The 20,212-nt window shown below is 30.4% G+C and overlaps 1 protein-coding gene across 4 annotated transcripts in view; it reads left to right on the forward strand.

Moving 5' to 3' along the window:
• The first annotated feature begins 2,399 nt into the window (after positions 1–2,399).
• The window catches only part of LOC127724034 (ras-related and estrogen-regulated growth inhibitor-like protein), a 29,657-nt gene continuing 11,844 nt past the window's right edge, over positions 2,400–20,212 (forward strand). The window contains exon 1 of one of the 4 annotated variants that reach the window (XM_052230799.1): positions 2,400–2,539. In XM_052230799.1, coding sequence (XP_052086759.1) covers positions 2,431–2,539 — 109 coding nt within the window. In that variant the 5' untranslated portion in view covers positions 2,400–2,430. Of the gene's footprint in view, positions 2,540–4,750; positions 5,119–13,908; positions 14,642–20,212 lie in introns of those variants that run through there. The other 3 variants (XM_052230798.1, XM_052230800.1, XM_052230797.1) reach the window with 3 other exon arrangements.

Consider the following 20,212-nt stretch of genomic DNA (forward strand, 5'->3'; position numbering starts at 1 on the left):
AAGTAATATGTTTATGTAACGTAATAGCGTGAATTATATAGAACATTTAATCCTTGTTTACTTCTTTTATCTTATATAATACTGTTGCTGATATTATTAGACACATCAGTCATCCAATTTGTATAGCAAGCGAATTGATCGTACATGATTATAAAAGCTAATCACCTGCCATTCATAAATTTGAAGAACAAGTGTTTTTGTTACAATTTGCCGAATTAATGTAACATAAACTGATTGTGTATTTCCATGTACAAATTAAAAAAATCTGCTGATATTTGTTTAGGAGATGCCACGATTAGTCTACATAATACTAATCAGTGACAATCGAAAGACAACAGATGAAATGCAAAATATACATTAGGGTTGAAGAGCAAAACGTAAATAGAAAAATATTAAATATTTAAAGAGAAAAAAAGAAATTCACATGTCAAGTTATGATATAAAATCGATTAAAAACTTAAATGCATTAACGTAATTCCAAAAGTGAAATTTATATAGTGCATCTTCAATCGCTTTCTTAACATACATGTACATATTAATACATTGTATATTAACGATTTGTGCATATACATGGCATATCCAAACAATTGACATTAAAGTGAGAAACAAAAGATTGAAATGAACTTAAAGGTGACGCAATAAATCCATTATAAATATTATGAATTTTAGTGCATTTACTTCGCTTTTTTAAAATACATATATAAATTGCATATTAAAATTTGTGCAACGATATACATTCTTAGATAATTGCAAACCTTACGCATACATTTGACATAGACTTGGTTTAGTTTTTTCGCGCTTTGTACCCTTTTAACAAAGCGTCACCCTAGATCATAGAAATTACCCTATTGCGAATTCTAATACAATATAAACTATTGGGTAACGTCTGCCGTTATTTCAATGGTTGACGCAACAAGGTTGCACAATTGCACTCGACGTTTCTGGAAATGTGTTATTCTGAGCATTTTACGAGTATTGCTGTAGAATAGGAATAGCTGTATTGTATTTAAAATGTTGCCGCTGTCAATTGAATTTGAAGGTCGGAAATATACAAATTACTGACTGCGCCCCGCGTCGTTAGTAAAACCGTCAAATCCATAATTGACACTGAAAACTCATCAAAAACAATAGTTATTCTAAATTGTATATGCTCGAAATTCGTATATTGTGCATGAAATGAGTGTTGGTATCTTGTAATTGTGTACTACTACATCTTTAAATCTCATAATACAACACGAACATAATACAAATAAAACTTGCACAACTTAAGAAAATTATAAATTGATGAAAGTGATTAATATGTGAAATAAATAAATAAGATGCTATTGCGCTTACCTAAAAAATTAAAAAAAACGTTTATAAATATCATTGGTCCGAAGCACTTTCTCGATTTAAAGTCAAATGAGTGCGAGCCCAGGATGTATAAGAACCAAAACAACTGAAGAGCTGAAAGTATGCAACAAAGATACAACAGGAAGTCGGGATTATTTCAATGGTATTCGTATAATTATTTCTTCAAAAATCAGTAAACCACTTACAGTTCATCTAAAGACGAGAGCAAAGGTTGACGCGTAGTTAACATGGATAGTTTACTTATCAGTATATTTATATACTTTCTTCTAGTGATATTGTCCTTGTAAATGTTTTTAATTGATATATCATATGCTTAAATCTTTATGGGAAGCTTCAAAGGGAAATGCCCACAGTTTGCTTGTCTGTTAAAGTAGCAATTATTATGGGAAATAATTTGAAATACGCATTTGAAAAAGTTAATGATGCGTATTATTTATGGTTGTACGTTTAACCCCTAAACCACTTTTAAACGCAAAGAAACTGTTTACTTCAAATGTATCAGTAATTACAATGAAAAAATACCAAACTTTAATTTTGATTAATTCTTTTTTGATAGTTATTGAATACAATTAGAAAGAAGTGAGAAAATGACAATTCAGTGATTTTTTTACTAATTATTTATATATATATATATCAGTTTTGTAATTGACTTGATTAGATTTGATCAGTATACAGTAATTTACAAGAGGAGATGATAATATATAAACATTTTACACCTTTTCTTCCTCGAAAAAACAGTTGCCTAATTAGAAATCTTGACGTTCAGCAAAACGTTTAGCGTATAAGTAATACGTCTGTGTAATGTAAGCACGTGAATAACACAGTGTTTAACCTTTCTGTTCCTCTAATAAGGTACAGTACTGTTACAGTTCAACCGTTCTGTTTGTACAGCAAGGAAATTAATTTAACAAGATAAAGCTAGTTACTTATTGAAACTAGTTAGCATAACACAATTCCTGGCGCAATGTAATCTTTGCGTTCAGAGTACTTTTTTTCAATTTGTGGTATAGAGTAACGGAAATTTATTGTGTTTATATTAACAAAGCAGAGGAATAATTTAAAATATTAATTTCTGATATGCCGTTCCTTAAAGATCCAAAAACTGCAACTGAGGAAAAACTTCAAAAACACAGTCATAAGGATATTAATTTCCTTATTCTAGGAATCCAGGGTGTCGGAAAGTCAGGTAAGGCATTCAAACTCTCTTTCGTGATCGATCTAGGTCTCAATATATTATATATGTATGCGTAACATTGTTTCGGGCAATTGTGTGTTTAAAACACAATCAACACGTGGTTTGCCTAATTTTGTACTATCTTTAATATGTCGATTTTAGACCGAAACAAACCGAAAGAGACACATACTACACAGACATGGACCTATTATAATATAAACAAACTAACGTTGTACTTGAGTACTGCAAATTCTTAAGAAATCTGGAAGGGATATTTGGTGCTATAAAGCAATAAAACATATGTTGAAACGCATGAACACTTAACCTAAGTACATTAAAGCGATTATCGATTGTAAAGCAGGTTGTTCTTTCTCTCTGAATCAGTTATTACTTATAGATTTGATGAGAATGTTTTCCGCCAAAAGCTTTATTCCTAAGAGTCTTTCCTCTTTACATTCAATTTGTTATTTTTTTAATAGTGTTTCATTTTGCAATTCATTACCCTTATTGATATTATTATTATGCTTGTTTGTGTGACCATCTGTCTAGGTCTTTTTATTCTTTTTATTCGTGTTTTGTTAAGGTGTGATCTGATTGTCAATAAGACAACTACCAACAAGAGGTTTACGGGATTTTTTATTTCGAATTTCAAACTTGCATATATTATGCATGTGGTTTCATGTACATGTATCTGTTGTTGACTGATTATAAAAAGAGAAAGATAGTTTTTATCATATCAATAATTATCTCTTTGTTAAAAAAATAAAATAATTAAAGAATTAAAAAAAACCAAACTAGAATTATTATAGATATATGAAAAGAGAAATGAAAGCATTTATTTGGAAGAAATGGGTTTGTTTTTCTTGTATTATTTTTAATTTTAGTTTCTTGTGTACAATTTGGAGTTTAGTATGGCGTTCATTATCACTGAACTAGTATATATATTTGTTTAGGGGCCAGCTGAAGGACGCCTCCGGGTGCGGGAATTTCTCGCTGCATTGAAGACCTGTTGGTGACCTTCTGCTGTTGTCTGTTCTATGGTCGGGTTGTTGTCTCTTTGACACATTCCCAATTTCCATTCTCAATTTTATTATATTCATCAAAAAAGTTAATTTACATGTGCACAGTTGGACTAAGAGTGTTTAAGGGTATGTGCAATATTGTGACATAAACTTTGCATGAAATAATCTACATATCTTCTTTGATATAAAAAAGAGACTGTGTTGAGTCATTGGGATTTACTGGTTTAGTGAGACGAATAAAGCACTCATAATACAACACGAACATAATACAAATAAAAATTGCACAACTTAAGAAAATTATAAATTGATGAAAGTGATTAATATGTGAAATAAATAAATAAGATGCTATTGCGCTTATCTAAAAAAATTTAAAAACAATAGTGTATAAATTTCATGGGTCCAAAGCGCTTTCTCGATTTAAAGTCAAATGAGTGCAAGCCCAGGATGTATAAGAACCAAAACAACCGAAGAGCTAAAAATATGCAACAAAGATACAACAGGAAGTCGGGATTATTTCAATGGTATTCGTATAATTATTTCTTCAAAAAGCAGTTAACCACTTACAGTCAACTAAAGACGAGAGCAAAGGTTGACGCGTAGTTTACATGGATATTTTACTTATCAGTATATTTATATACTTTCTTCTAGTGACATTGTCCTTGTAAATATTTTTAATTGATATATCATATGCTTAAATCTTTATGGGAAGCTTCAAAGGGAAATGCCCACAGTTTGCTTGTCTGTTAAAGTAGCAATTATTATGGGAAATAATTTGAAATACGCATTTGAAAAAGTTAATGATGCGTATTATTTATAGTTGAACGTTTAACCCCTAAACCACTTTTAAACGCAAAGAAACTGTTTACTTCAAATGTATCAGTAATTAGAATGAAAAAATACCAAGCTTTAAGTTTGATTAATTCTTTTTTTGATAGTTATTGAATACAATTAGAAAGAAGTGAGAAAAGGACAATTCAGTGATTTTTTAACTAAATATTTATATATATATATATATATCAGTTTTGTAATTGACTTGATTTAATTTGATCAGTATACAGTAATTTACAAGAGGAGATGATAATATATAAACGTTTTATACCTTTTCTTCCTCGAGAAAACAGTTGCCTAATTAGAAATCTTGACGTTCAGCAAAACGTTTAGCGTATAGGTAATACGTCTGTGTAATGTAAGCACGTGAATAACACAGTGTTTTACCTTTCTGTTCCTCTAATAAGGTACAATACTGTTACAGTTCAGCCGTTCTGTTTGTACAGCAAGGAAATTAATTTAACAAGATAAAGCTAGTTACTTATTGAAACTAGTTAGCAGAGCACGATTCCTGGCGCAATGTAATCTTTGCATTCAGAGTACTTTTTTTCAATTTGTGGTATAGAGTAACGGAAATTTATTGTGTTTATATTAACAAAGCAAAGGAATAATTTAAAATATTAATTTCTGATATGCCGTTCCTTAAAGATCCAAAAACTGCAACTGAGGAAAAACTTCAAAAACACAGTCATAAGGATATTAATTTCCTTATTCTAGGAATCCAGGGTGTCGGAAAGTCAGGTAAGGCATTCAAACTCTCTTTCGTGATCGATCTAGGTTTCAATATATTATATATGTATGCATAACATTGTTACGGGCAATCGTGTGTTTAAAACACAATAAACACGTGGTTTGCCTAATTTTGTACTATCTTTAATATGTCGATTTTAGACCAAAACAAACCGAAAGAGACACATACTACACAGACATGGACCCATTATGATATAACCAAACTAACGTTGTACTTGAGTACTGCAAATTCTTTAGAAATCTGGAAGGGATATTTGGGCTATAAAGTAATAAAACATATGTTGAAACGCATGAACACTTAACCTAAGTACATTAAAGCGATTGTCGATTGTAAAGCAGGTTTTTCTTTCTCTCTGATTCAGTTATTGCTTATAAATTTGATGAGAATGTTTTCCGCCAAAAGCTTTATTCCTAAGAGTCTTTTCTCTTTACATTCAATTTGTTGTTTTTTTTTAATAGTGTTCCATTCTGCAATTCATTACCCTTATTGATATTATTAATATGCTTGTTTGTGTGACCGTCTGTCTAGGTTTTTTTTATTCTTTTTATTCGTGTTTTGTTAAGGTGTGATCTGATTGTCAATAAGACAACTACCAACAAGAGGTTTACGGGATTTTTAATTTCGAATTTCAAACTTGCATATGTTATGCATGTGGTTTCATGTACATGTATCTGTTGTTGACTGATTATAAAAAGAGATAGATAGTTTTTATCATAGCAATATTTATCTCTTTGTTAAAAAAATAAAATAATTAAAGATAAGAAAAAAACCGAACTAGAATTATTATAGATATATGAAAAGAGAAATGAAAGCATCTATTGGGAAGAAATGGATTTATATTCACCAAAAAAGTTAATTTGCACGTGCACAGTTGGACTAAGAGTGTTTGAGGATATGTGCAATATTGTGACATAAACTTTGCATGAAATAATCTACATATCTTCTTTGATATAAAAAAAGAGACTGTGTTGAGTCATTGGGATTTACTGGTTTAGTGAGACGAATAAAGCACATGTGTTTTCTGAATTGATGGCTATGTAGAGACAGTAAACAAATTGTAATACATATGATAAATAAAATATTTTGTCAATCTCTTGCGTATCTTATCTCGGATGCACTGTTCTGGCCTTGACAAAGGTCACATTTACGCAGAACATGGTGCACAATCAGATACACTGTACTAGTACTATCAACTATGACATCCGGCATATTACCAATACATATCTCAGAGTATTTTCGAGTCGAATCGAGCCAAAAAAACATTAGCCGAACTTTGCATTAATCATTATGAAATTTACTGTGTACTAATCGCCATTTTTTTTTATTATATTCGAATATCGTATGTTTACTTCTTTAAAATTCAAATACTCCATCCAAATTAATATGGTATTATAATTCATAAAGCAAACAAGCGAAAACAAAATCTTTATTTGATTTTTTTGAGCTACAAAAATACTCATGCATTTCGTTTTGTTTTCCTGTTGGTGCCAAAACAATATGATTAAAATGCTTTATCAAATGAGCTACGTCGGATAAAAATTGACCTTAAGTGCATGCATACATGCTCATGTATAAGACTTTTATTGATTTTGGAACATTAAAATACGAAATAAAAGATAAATTTAAAACGGTTAAGGATAGCTGCGTAACAGCACACTATTGATTGAAAATAACTCATTCTTATCGCATTGTTTTTAACAACAATTGATTCGAATGTATTGAAATTCATATATATTATTCAAATTGAGACATAAACGTACCATGTACTTTTTTTGGGAGAATTTTTCTAACGGGTTTTTACATGTTTTTGTATTTACCTTTTAGGCAACATTTTGTAATTCTTTTTACGATTTGTACCTGTTTTGCATGATTTTAAGACGACAAGAGTGTCAAAATTTATTATTTTGTTTTAATATGAATTTCCGTTTTGACCTTCTTTATTTTAGGCATTTTTGTTGTATTTTCATTTCAGTATTTGGATATATTTTCTACAAACATTCAATCCATTCTACCGAAATTCAACCTAAACTATTAAAGTAGAATTATGTGTAATCTTGATAAAATTTTGTATCATACAAGTGTTTTCAACTCAATTACAAATGATTGAATGCAAAATCTTATCAAAAAACAGAAAACAGAAAGACCTACGTAATCGACTGTTATCAAAAGGATTCAAACTTCAAATCATATCTTATCTGATAATATCAACAATACAATTTGTACTAAAACGAAGTATCTACATGTAAAGTACAATTAAATGCATTTCGTTGAAAAGAAAGACCATCTCGTGGTAAACCAATTCATAAACGGAGTCGACTGAATAATATATGGCAACATTGATAATACATGTACAAAGTTAAACACATTCTTTTGCAGGCTGTGCACAACATCTGTTGGTTATAAATGTGCGCATTTAAACGTTTTGATTTGAGCGCCACTGATGATTTGGTATAGACGAAACGCGCGTCTGAGGTACCAAAATTATAAGCATGGTATTGCTAATGAGTTTTATCACAACAACAAAATTTATATGCACATTTTGATACCCTTCAAAACTGATATTCTTTGCATAAAAATCTATTCGTTTAATGTTACTTTAATAAAAAAAACACATATGCACATAAAGACACTATATAGTGTATCATATAAACAAGGCATGACATGATCTTAGCATTGCCAATTTTGTCATCCGTTGAAATATCATTTGCTATATTTATCGCTACACTTAAAAAGTACAGCCAAAATCATACATCTATTATTCATTTATATACATGATATTGCAGAAATATGTAGTCCTTTCCCAGATTGTCTGCCATATAACTTAAATTAATCTGACTCAAACGTTTTAGCTTAAACATTGTAAGCACTATATATCAAATTGGTTTGAATTTGTTGGAAGATAAAAACATAAAAGTCAATAAAACAGCAAACAAACAACACAATCAAACAAACATGACAAAAACATGAGTTCTAAACAGATCTATGAGTGCCAAATACCTGGCATTTAGAGAAAAATAATACACTGTTGTGGCTCGAACTCAGAATAACGTGTCTGATATGTCTTTATGTTAACTGTACGTTAAATCAGTAAATCATAAATCCAACTGAGCATGTCTTCGGTTTTTTAAAACAAAGATTCTACATTCTACATAATTAGGTCTTTCCACTTTTCCGAGGAAAGACCTATTGGTTTTGTTCTGATTATTATTTGTTTCTTCCGCCTAATTTTTTTCTTGCGCTGTATTTTTGTTTCAAAAGATGTCGCTTAGTTTATTTGTATATGATATCATATTTTTTTTAATTTTTTTAAATTGCCCTGTTTAAGCGAACACTTTTCTTTGTAAGAGTTATCTCCCCGAACACTGTTTTTCTTGTTATGAGATCTCCTTTGCAACCGTAAAAGAAATCGACAAATCTATTTTTCCGAATTGCTCATGATATCCTCAGAATGTTACGTTTTATTTTGACCGAAGCTATCTGGAGACTCCATATGAGAGTTATTTCCCCTTTTGTATTCAAATAAGTGAAATATAATTGTAACTGGTAAACCATAAGTGATAGAGACCTAGGCTCTATTAATTTAAGGTCCTTGGTCCAAAAAATGAGAAAATTAGGTCAAGGTCAATGGTCAAGGTCATGTTCTGATTTCTTACGTTAAGCTTGTGTCGCTTCTTCCCAGAAAGAGTTATAGGTATCGACAAAACAATTTAACCAAAATGATTGTCACGACATGTCATTACTGGATTTTTTTGTCAAAAAGGTACGCGTCATTTTTATTGCAGGACCAATGCCCCTGAAATGGTCAAATCAATAAATTGCTAATTGAAACTGCAAACTTTTCAGCTATCATGTTGTAATTGTATCTTATCTCAATTATCAACCAAAAGTCTACCACTACACCCCCCCCCCCCCCCCCTTTTTCAAACTAGTTTTTTTAGTTATCCCATTTCTAGGAAAAGAAAATCGACTTCAGTCCCGTACATTCTACTGTAAAAAAGCAATCCTTCTTATGTACAAACTTCTGAAATAGAAATCTATTCCTGCAAAAATCTGCTCAAATTCGTGTATTTTCTGAAATTAATCAATCAACGTTTTGTTAAAGTACTATAGCAACAGCATTATTTGTGTGTGCTTGCAATGAACGAAGACTCGTGATAAGCGATTATACAATAGTTTAACTGTAAAATGAATCAAGGAAGTATATTTCCGTTAGCAATATAAATACACGTGCGGTCCGCTTGACGACCTGACCTGGATTGAGAAAATTAAAATCAATGACACAGAAATCGCTCCCAAGTTAGAAATTATTAGTGAAATCACACAATCAAATTTCTGAACATGCATTAAAATTCAAATGTGTGATCCCGTAAATATGTGTACGAAAAAAGCATGCATGATCAGACATCAATGGCCTGTAAAAAATAAAATCAATTGTTTTCGTGTTACTGTTATCAATACACATGTGCTCCGTTCAACGGTCTCTCCTGAAAAGGTATTAATATTCTTACTCCAGACATATATATATTCGAGTGTCACTTGATTTCACAGACTGCACCGCGCGCGTGGACCTAAATTTAGAATAAATCATCCGTATCCAAATATAAAAAGTGAAACTTCCAAGACAAATTGTTACTCAGCTTTCCTTCAAGTTTAAACAAAATGCACACACAACAAATAGATAAAACATGAAGTCCAATTTTCCGTAGAAAAAAGAGAATATTCATATAAGGAAGATGTTAGCATTTTTTTATTGAGGCGTCCGTTAAACTTTTTGGGCTAGATACTTACACAGCCATTTTCGGTTAGAATACGGACGTTAAGTCCGATGCCTCATATAGAAAGAGTGCCATGCAAACAATCAATCAATCAATCAAGCAACCAATCAACTCAATAATGAATCAATCAACCAACCAACCAATCAATCAATCACGCTTGTGTAGAATACAGGGTGCAAGATCTCATTTGTTTCTTTTTCGCTCGTTCCAAGAGACCCTATTCCATGTTTCATTATCCGATCAGCCAATCAATCAATCAATTAATCAATCAATCAATCCACCAATCAATTCAATAATAGACCAACCAACCAACCAATCAATCAATCAATCAATTATGCATATGTATAATATGGGGTCCAAGATTTCATTTGTTTCTTTCTCGCTTGTTACAAGAAACACTATCCCATGTGTTTAATTAGTCGATCAGCCAGCCATCCAACCAACGAACAAACAAACCAACCAATCAAGTATGACCTATGATGCACACCATACATACGATCACAAAACATAATCTTAATCAATAACAACATTTGTGCAGAATATGTATCATTTTCAGATGTACATGCAAGTTTTGAATTAGATTTTTATCATTTTACACACCTGCTTTTTTCATACATTGATGTTTATTTGGATAGATTTTGACAGCCTTCATGAAATTATCTAACACAACTAACTTATGAGGATGTTACCATTACGTCTCTGAAAAGAAAATTGTTAAACTGTTTATACATTTGATTTATTGAAACCTTTTCTCTCGCCACTTTAATAACGTATTAAATATGAATACAACACAATTACTAATTCAATATTTTACCTCTAAAATAACTGATCATTTGAACTTTGGTGGATAGTTGCCTAATTTGCAATCATACCACATCTCTTTATTTTTGATATCAAATGCACATGTAATTTGCTGTAAAATTGCCGTTGATTGTTATTGAATATTTGTTTTATGTTTTCTATGTTCCAATGAACAAGGAATTAAGACTTAGTAAACAACTGCAACTTACAGAACATCTGCTTCACAGATTGAACACAATTTTGAAAGAGACAAACATTGGCTGTATTGTTTTGATACAGATTCTGCATGTTGATCGCAGAAAAGGGAGATCCAAAATGTATAATGGTCATTGTTTGTGAACTGAGTGAATAGGATATCTCCTGGTTTCGAAGCAGAATTTTTCTCGGGTCCTACACAAGAAATTTATCTGAGGTGGCAGATTCACTTTTAGGCACCTTCTAATAAACATTGTGTTTCTTTTCGACATTCGATCAAATCAGATGCAATATGTGAAGGACAAGGTTTCTAAAGGTGGATGTTGCAACAAAAAAAAACCCAGAACAAAACAAAAAAAAAACCATTTTATTATTCATGTTTATAAAGATGTTTAAGTATGATTGTATAGAATAAATTACATTTCTCAGCATTCCAGTTACTATGCATAATCCCTAATATTTTTTCTAGTAATTATGCATAATTCCTGAACATCTTAGTGATTATCACTAAATATTTCTGTGATAATACATAATCCCTAATTATACACATTTACTGTAACATATATATATATATATATATATATATGTACTAGTATATAAAATATAAGTGATATCTGTAAGTGATTATTCACATGTTTTATCAATACGAGTGGCTTCACTTGTCAATTGGTGACTAGAGAGCATTTAGCTGTACACGTATTACTTGAGTATGATAATTAATTCGAATGAGGCATTATCGGAAAAAAAGATAATCGGAATATGATAAGCTTCCCTTTTTTATTGTACCACTTTACTTCTAAATGTTTTTGACAATGTTTAATTCCACTTACACAGACGTGTTATCATTCATCAACACAAGGTCAAGGGAAATTAAACCAGAAAAATACAAGATAGTACAGCGATTCATATTGCCTTACAAAAGTAGTGATAAGGTATCAATTTGATGACAGAATAATAGACTCAATTAAGATATAATTCTAAATCCATAACTGCAAAACATCTTTTGAGAGTATTACTGCATCGGAACATTTTTGAGATAATGGCACTTTTCCTGTTTGATCAAAATCAATTTCTCTTTTTAGAACTAGAGAAAAGATAAAATATTTATGTATTACTAATATGTAAATAAGATGTAGTCGTCTCATATCGCTCCAAATGAAGTTGGTATGAATGTATTTATTTTATATGATTGAATCTTCAAAAATTATATGCTTACTTTTGTGTTATTCATTACTGAAATTAATGTATACACATTTATCTCTCTGATATTGTGAGAATGATTCTGATCAAACATCATTCCGTTTTATGTATCAATATTTAACAGGTGGGAATAACACATAAAACGTATTATTACGTTAATTACGCAAGGAAACGATCATTTGATTTGAAATGATAATAATTTTGACATCTAACAAACGTTTATAGTACAAGTAATACGTTTTTGTAACGTAATTGCGTGAATTATATACAACATTTAACCTTTGTTTTCTTCTTTGATCTCATATACTGCTGTTGCTGATATAATTAGATACACAAGTCCTCTTATTTGTATAGCAATCAAATTGATCGTACATGATTAAGCTAATCACCTGCCATTCATAAAGGTGAAGAGCAAGTGTTTTTGTTTCAATTCACCGAATTAATGTAACATAAATACAGTGTGTTTTTGCATGTATAAATTTTAAAAAATGCTGATATTTGTTTAGGAGATATAAAGATCCAAAACCTGCAATTACTGAAAAGCTTCAGAAGCACAGTCATAAAGATGTTAATATTCTTATTCGAGGAAGTTGTAAAAAGAATAAAAAATCCATTCTAAATAAAATGAACTTTAGTGCGTTTACATCGCTTTTTGAATATACATATATTAACTGTATATTAATGGTTTGTGCAACGATATACGGTCTTAAAAAACTGCAAACCTTACGCATATATTTGACAAAGAAAAGACGACTTAGTTTAGATTTTTTTGCGCTTCGTACCCATTTAACGAAGTGACACCATTGATTATAGAAATTACCCAATTGCAAATTCAGAAATTCTTATACAATATTCACTGAAATCCACATTTGCATTGGGTTACGTCTGACACAACAAGGTTGCGCAAATGTACTCGACGTTTCTGGACTATTTCAAGATTATTATCCTGAGTATTGTACGAGTATTGCTGTATAATAGGAATAACAGTATTGTATTTAAAAAGTTGCCACCGTCAATTGGATTTGAAGGTCGGAAATATACAATTTACTGACTCCGCTCCGCGTGGTTTGTAAAACTGTATTTGCGACCGTCAAATCCATAATTGACACTGAAAACTCATCAAATAGAATAGTTATTCATTAATTGTATATGCTCTATATTCGTTTATTGTGCATGCCATGAGTTTTGGTATCTTGTAATTGTGTACTACTACATCTTTAATCCTCATAATACAACAAGACCATAATAATACAAATACAGCTTGTACAACTTGAGAAAATTATAAATTGATGAAAGTGTTAACGTGTTTATCTAAAAAAAAACAAAAAAAAAAACAACAGTTAATAAGTTTCATGGATCCGAAGCGCTTTCTCGATTTAAGGTCAAATGAGTGCAAGCCAAGGATGTATAAGAACCGAAACAGTTGAAAAGCTAAAAGTATGCAACAAAGATACAACGTGAAGTCGGGATTATTTCAATGGTTTTCGTATAATTCGTTCTTCAAAAAACCATCTTCAAAAAGCAGTCAACAACTTACTATTCGTCTAAGGACGAGAGCAAAGGTTGTTACGTAGTTTACAGGGATATTTTACTTATCAGTATATTTATATACTTTATTCTTGTGATATATAATTTTTATAATTTTTTTTTAATTGATCTATTATATGCTTTAATCTTTATGGGAAATTTCAAAGGGAAATGCACACAGAGTGTTTGTCTGTTAAAGTATCACTTATTATGGGAAATAATTTGAAATACGCATTTGAAAAACTTAATGATGCGTATTATATAACGTTGTACGTTTGACCTACACTACTTGTAAACGCAAAGAAACTGTGTACTTCAAATTTAGCTGTAATGATTTTGCATAAAATTTAAACGGAATATAATAACTTGTATTTGTAATTAATGAATACAATTAGAAAGGAGTGAGAAAGGAAACACTTCAGTGAATATTTTACTCTTATGTTTATATATATATTCGTTTTGTTATGGAAAGATTAAATGCTTTCAATATCACAATAGTTAACAAGAGGAGCGGATATATGAAACGTTTCATAACTCTGGTTCCTTAAGAAAACAGTTGTCTAATTAGACATCTTGACGTTCGGCAAAACTTTTAAAGTATAAGTAATACGTCTGTGTAATGTAAGCATGTGAATAACATAGAGTATTTAATCCGTCTGTTCTTCTGATATCATAGTATACTGTACGGCTACTGTTATAAAGATACATAAGCCGTTCTATTTGTACAGCAAACAATTTAATGGAACAAAATTAAGCTAGTCAAACAAGTTAGCAGAACACGATTCTTTACGCAATGTAACCTTTACATTCATTGTGCTTTCTTTCAATTTGTGGTGGTACAGTAACGTAAACTTATTGTATGTATATTCATAAAGTAAAGGAATAATTTAAATATTAATTTCTGATATGCCGTTCCTCAAAGATCCAAAACCTGCAGCTGAGGAAAAACTTCAAAAGCACAGTCATAAGGATGTAAATATTCTTATTCTAGGAATACAAGGTGTCGGAAAGTCAGGTAAGAAATTCCAATTATTCAAACTTTATCGTGATAGATATTACATGGTCTCAACAAATATGTATGCCGAACATCGTTGTGGGAAAAAGTGCATTTATTTTACTATAAAAAAGTGGTTTGCTTACTTTTGTATTATCTTTAATATGTCAATTTTAGAAACAAACCGAAAGAGATACAGACTACTTAGGTAGTACCCATAGTATTAGAAATAAACGAACCTTGTATTTGATTAATGCAAAATCTATGGAATTCAGATAGGGATTTTGCCTGAAGTAAAGGAATCCAACATATGATGATGCAAATAAGCATTTGACCTTAGTAAATTAAAGCGGTTGTTGCTGTTAAAGCACGATGTTCTTTCTCTTATAATCTGTTATTACTCATGGATTTATTGAGATTGCATTTCGAGAAAAGCTATAATTTTTTTTTATCGCTTTTACAGTGTTGTTTTTTTTTTTCATTTTTCAATTCAATATCATTATTCAATTATTTTTGTGTTTGCGTTAACACATGATAAGGTCCTTTTATTTGTTTTGTTCATGTATTGTTATACAAAATAGGGTGTGTTATGATTATCAATGAGACAATTAGCCACAACAGGTTTCCTGGATTTTCAATTTCGTATTCCAAATTTGCATATTTGATGTGGTTTCATCTACATGTATCTCTTATCTAAAAAGCTAAATAGTTTTTTTCAGAGAAATATCTCTTTGTCCTAAAAAGAAATAATAAATAATTAAAGCAGAGTACCCAAAAGAAAAAAAAATATAGAATTATTATAGAAATATGAAATGAGAATTGAAAGCACCTTTTGGAAAGAAGTGGGTTGATATTTACTCAAAAGGTAAATTTACACGTGAACAGTTGAAATCAAAGCTAGGTGCAATATTGTGACATAAACTTTGTATGAAATAATCTACATATTGTGTTGAGCCATTAGAATTTTATAGTTTATAGTTAAGTGAGATAAATAAAGCACATGTGTTTTCTAAATTAATGGCTATGTTAAGACAGTAAACTAAATGTATATCGGATTATAACATGACATATGTATCGATCTCTTACGTATTATATCTAGGATGCACAGTTTTGGCCTTGCCAAAGGTTAGATTTACGCAGATCATGGTGCACAATTAGATACATAGCACTATCAAATATTTTATTAGGCAAATGACCAATACATGTCTCACGTGTCCAGCCGAAAAGATCAGACAAACTTTGCATTGATGAGTATGAAATTAACCCTATACTATATACCACCATTTTTCGTTATATTCGAATATCATATGTTTCCTTCTTTAAAATTGCATATTCCATCCAAATTAATATGGTATTATCATTCATAAATCATCGTTATTTTTTGGGAGGTACAAAATACTCATGCGATTCGTTTTATTTTCCTGTTGGTGTCAAGACATATGATTCCAATCTTTGATATAATAAAGACGCAGATTAGAATTTAAAAAAATAAAAATGTTTAGTGGCATATTTTAAGAAAAGGCAGGGATATTTTAAAATTTAATTCTAAACTACAATTGGGAGGAAATGATAGCTTCTGAATCATAATAAAAGATATCGAGCAAAATATGAAAAAATAAAAATAAATGGTGTCGTAGGATTGCCAATCTCAATCAAAAGACTAAAAGGACAATAATGTTGATAAATAACAGTCATCGTACGGCCTTTTACAATGAACAAAAATACCAAGGGAAATTCAAAACGAAAAGTTTTTTTTTATAGAATTGCAAAATCAAAAGCTCAAACACATCAAACCAATAAAAAACAGCTGTCATATTTCTGACTTGGTACAGGCATTTCCTTATGTAGAAAATGGTGGATTCAAATTAGTTTTATAGCTAGCTAAACCTCTCACTTGTATGACAGCTGCATAAAATTCCATTATATTGACAACAATGGACTAAACAGTAAAGGTTAAAAATGTACAAGAACAAATAAAAAAAGACCACTAAAAGTAATTAAGATGAAAAACAACATAAGTACCTTAAATCTACACTACAAGACCATCATGTATTATTTGTGAAGTTGATACGGAATATTTAACAACAAGTTCTTGGTATCTTCCAATGAACCTTTTTAAGAAAAAGGACGAGACGTTCTTTGATAAAACCTTAGAAAATATAAAGGATCCTGGACAACAATACTTCAAACAAAACAACAGTGAAATCTAATTTAGGCTAATAACAATTAAAAAAAAAAAAATATCACGATCGACAACCTCTGGATTAGGCATTTAAAGTATATAGAAGGAATAAACACGTTTATAATCGCTTTACCAACCTCTACATTAAGAATAGCTGCGTTATAGCGCGCTATTATAAAAAAAGAATGTAAAGTCATTTAGCTGGACTCATCACAACCCGATATCTAAACATTTATTAAGGCGAAGGCCATAATAGTTAAAAGTGACACAGGTTTAGGTATAACAAAATGTTCCTATGTGGAACTGGATTGACCCTACTACATTCATCAACCCTGTTCTACAGACGTTCAATTCATTATGCAGAAATTCAACCGAAATTATTAAATACAGCATTATATAATTTGATAAAATTTTACATCATACCAATGTTTTGAATTAAATTACAAATGATTTAATGGAAAATCTTATCATATGACAGAAAACAGAAGACCTAGAGTAGACGTAATTGACTGGTATCAAAAATATTCACACTTCAAATTATAACTTGTATAATATCAGTATATCAACAACAAAATTTGAACTAAAACGAAGTTCCTACATGTAAAGTATGATTCATTGCATTTTGTTGACGACAGGAAGACTAGCTCGGGTAAACCTATACATAAACAGAGTCGACTCAATAATAAATGTCAAAATTAATACTACAAAGTTAAACACATTTTTTTCCGGGTTGTTAACAACTTTTGTTTTCAATGTGCTCTTTTGAACGATTTGATTCGAGCGCATTGATGAGTTTGATATAGATGAAACGCGCGTCTGACGTACTTAATTATAAATCTGGTATCGTTGATGAGTTTTATCACAACAAATAAATTACATACACATTTTTATATCCTTCAAAATTGGTATTCTTAACATGAAAATCAATTCATTTCATGTAAATGTTATAAAGAAAACACGTATGCATGTGGAGAAGCCATATAGTTCATCGTAAATACCAAAAACAAGACATAACAAGTGTTCAGCATTGCCAATTTTGTCATCCGTTGAAATTGTATTTGCTATATCTATCGCTGCACTTAAAAAATATAGCCAAATACATGTAATTCAGTGGTGGTCGTTTGTTACTGTTTATCATATGTCAGACGACTACTTATTAGAGTTATTGCCCTTTAATGATGATTTGTACAATTGTTTTTTCGTAATTGCCTAATATCTTAAAAAATATAATAGATAGAGACAATCTTTAAAGGCAGAAATTATCAGTACCACAGGATCTACAAATAAGTCATAATGGCCGAAATCTTCAGTTGACTCATTATGAGAGTTATTGCCTGTTAATGATAATTTTAACATTTTTTGCCTATTATCTTGAAAAAATATAAAAAACAAAAAATATATCAGCACGACAAGATCTACAAATATGTGAACATGACTGAAATTGTCAGTAAAACTCTTGATAGAGTTACACCCTTTTAATGATGATTTTTACTTAAAAGTAACCATTGTTGAAGATGCAGGTGAGCAATACAGGCTCTTTAGTGCCTCTAGTTTTGTTTAATGGAGAATTTGTATTTATGACAAACTATCAGCAAAATAAAACACTGTTGTGGCTCGAATTCAGAATAACGTGTCTGATGTGTCTGTATGTTAAATGTACAGTGTAATCTAGTAAATTAAAACCCCGACTTAGCATTTCTTTGGTTTTTGAAAAATCCTTCTACAATCTACATATAAGAAAAATAAAACTTGTTAAATGAATTCATTTTATGAGTAATCCCTTTTAAATAAAAACACCCATTTAGGCATATCTGTCCCCAAAGGAAAACAAGATGTTAAATCTAGTAAATTCATTTTTGTTTGTTTGTTTTGTTTTCTTTTTGTTTTCTGTATCGATCATTGGCCTATGATGCACGACGAACATACGATCGCAAAATAATAATCTTAATCAATAACAATATTCGTGCGAAATATGAATCATTCTCAGATGCACATGCAAGTTTTGAATTAGATTGTTATCAAATTTTACACCTGCTTCTTTCATACATGGATGTTTATTTACAAAAAATTGACAGCCTTCATGAAATTATCTAACCCAAATAATGTATGAGCATGTTACCATTAAATCTCGGAAAAAAAATGTTAAACTGTTTACATGTTTAATTTAATTAAAATCATTTCTCTCACCAGTTTTTGATAACGTATTATAATAAATACAATATGAGTACTAATTTGATAGTTTACCTCTAATATAATTGATCACTGTTAAACCTGGTTCGAACTGGTTGTTGAGAAGTAGGCTTGATGTTCTTTGCTCATTTGACGATTAGCTTAAACAACCAACACAAACATAGAGGAAAGGACTTTGAGTCATATACATTTATCGAACTTGCTTATTGATGTCACGTGATTGACATTATAGATGGTTATCTGCTTCGTCCTAATTTACATAAATCATATCATTATCAAATAAATTAGAAACTATTAGAAAAATCATAGAGAAATATGTTACTATTTTGTATACCTTTATTTACCCTACTTTTATTTTTGACAAGGAACAGCTGCGTCATATTCAATTAATTTAACTAATAAACAGTCAATATTACGTAATATTTGTTTCTGATGTATCAATTAAGATGATGTAAGAATTAATTTGCTTCAAGGTCAAGTGTCAGCCCTCTTCTCTTCCATATGTATATAAATGCAGGATTATGTTTTGACACTTGTATATCATTGAAGATTCTGTGTTGCTGTTATGGGATCTTTTGGTTTTTGTGTCGATGGATTGTTGTCTAGCATCTATTCATATTTCGTTTGTCAGATTGGTTTGTTTTAATTTAATTAAATATAAAAAAGTCAGCCTGGCATTACGTATTAAAGTCTCACATAATTCGTTTTATTAACTTTTTTATTAGACAGAAAGCTGATCAAGCAGTACAATATATATTTAAAGAGACATTCACATGAAATGTGTCATATATTCAAGATGTTGTCTTTGAAGTTTTATGTAAATTTGGGATTGTCTCAACTATAAAATGTTTTTTGATTATTTGCTAATAATGAAAACCATACAATGTATCACACAGTTAGATACACAAATCAAACACAACCAGCTTTATACGTTATGGGTTTTTCTCATTGCTGAAGGGCATACGGTTACCTACAATTGCTTATATCCACTTCATTTGAACTTTGGTGGACAGTTGTCTCTTTGTCAATCATACCATATCTTCTTATTTTTATTAGCAATTCAGGAAAGCTTGTAAGATTATAGTAAAAAGTACGAGTCAAATTAGCCTAATACGGTATATCAATTTGCTTTATTCATCACAGATCATGTATTAGTTTGATGTCCGGCGTTTAGAACACTGACACGTGAAAATATTGTAAACCATTCACTTTACGCGATT

The sequence above is a fragment of the Mytilus californianus genome, unplaced genomic scaffold (assembly GCF_021869535.1).
Source record: "Mytilus californianus isolate M0D057914Y unplaced genomic scaffold, xbMytCali1.0.p SCAF_14, whole genome shotgun sequence".
Classification (NCBI taxonomy): Eukaryota; Metazoa; Mollusca; class Bivalvia; order Mytilida; family Mytilidae; genus Mytilus; species Mytilus californianus.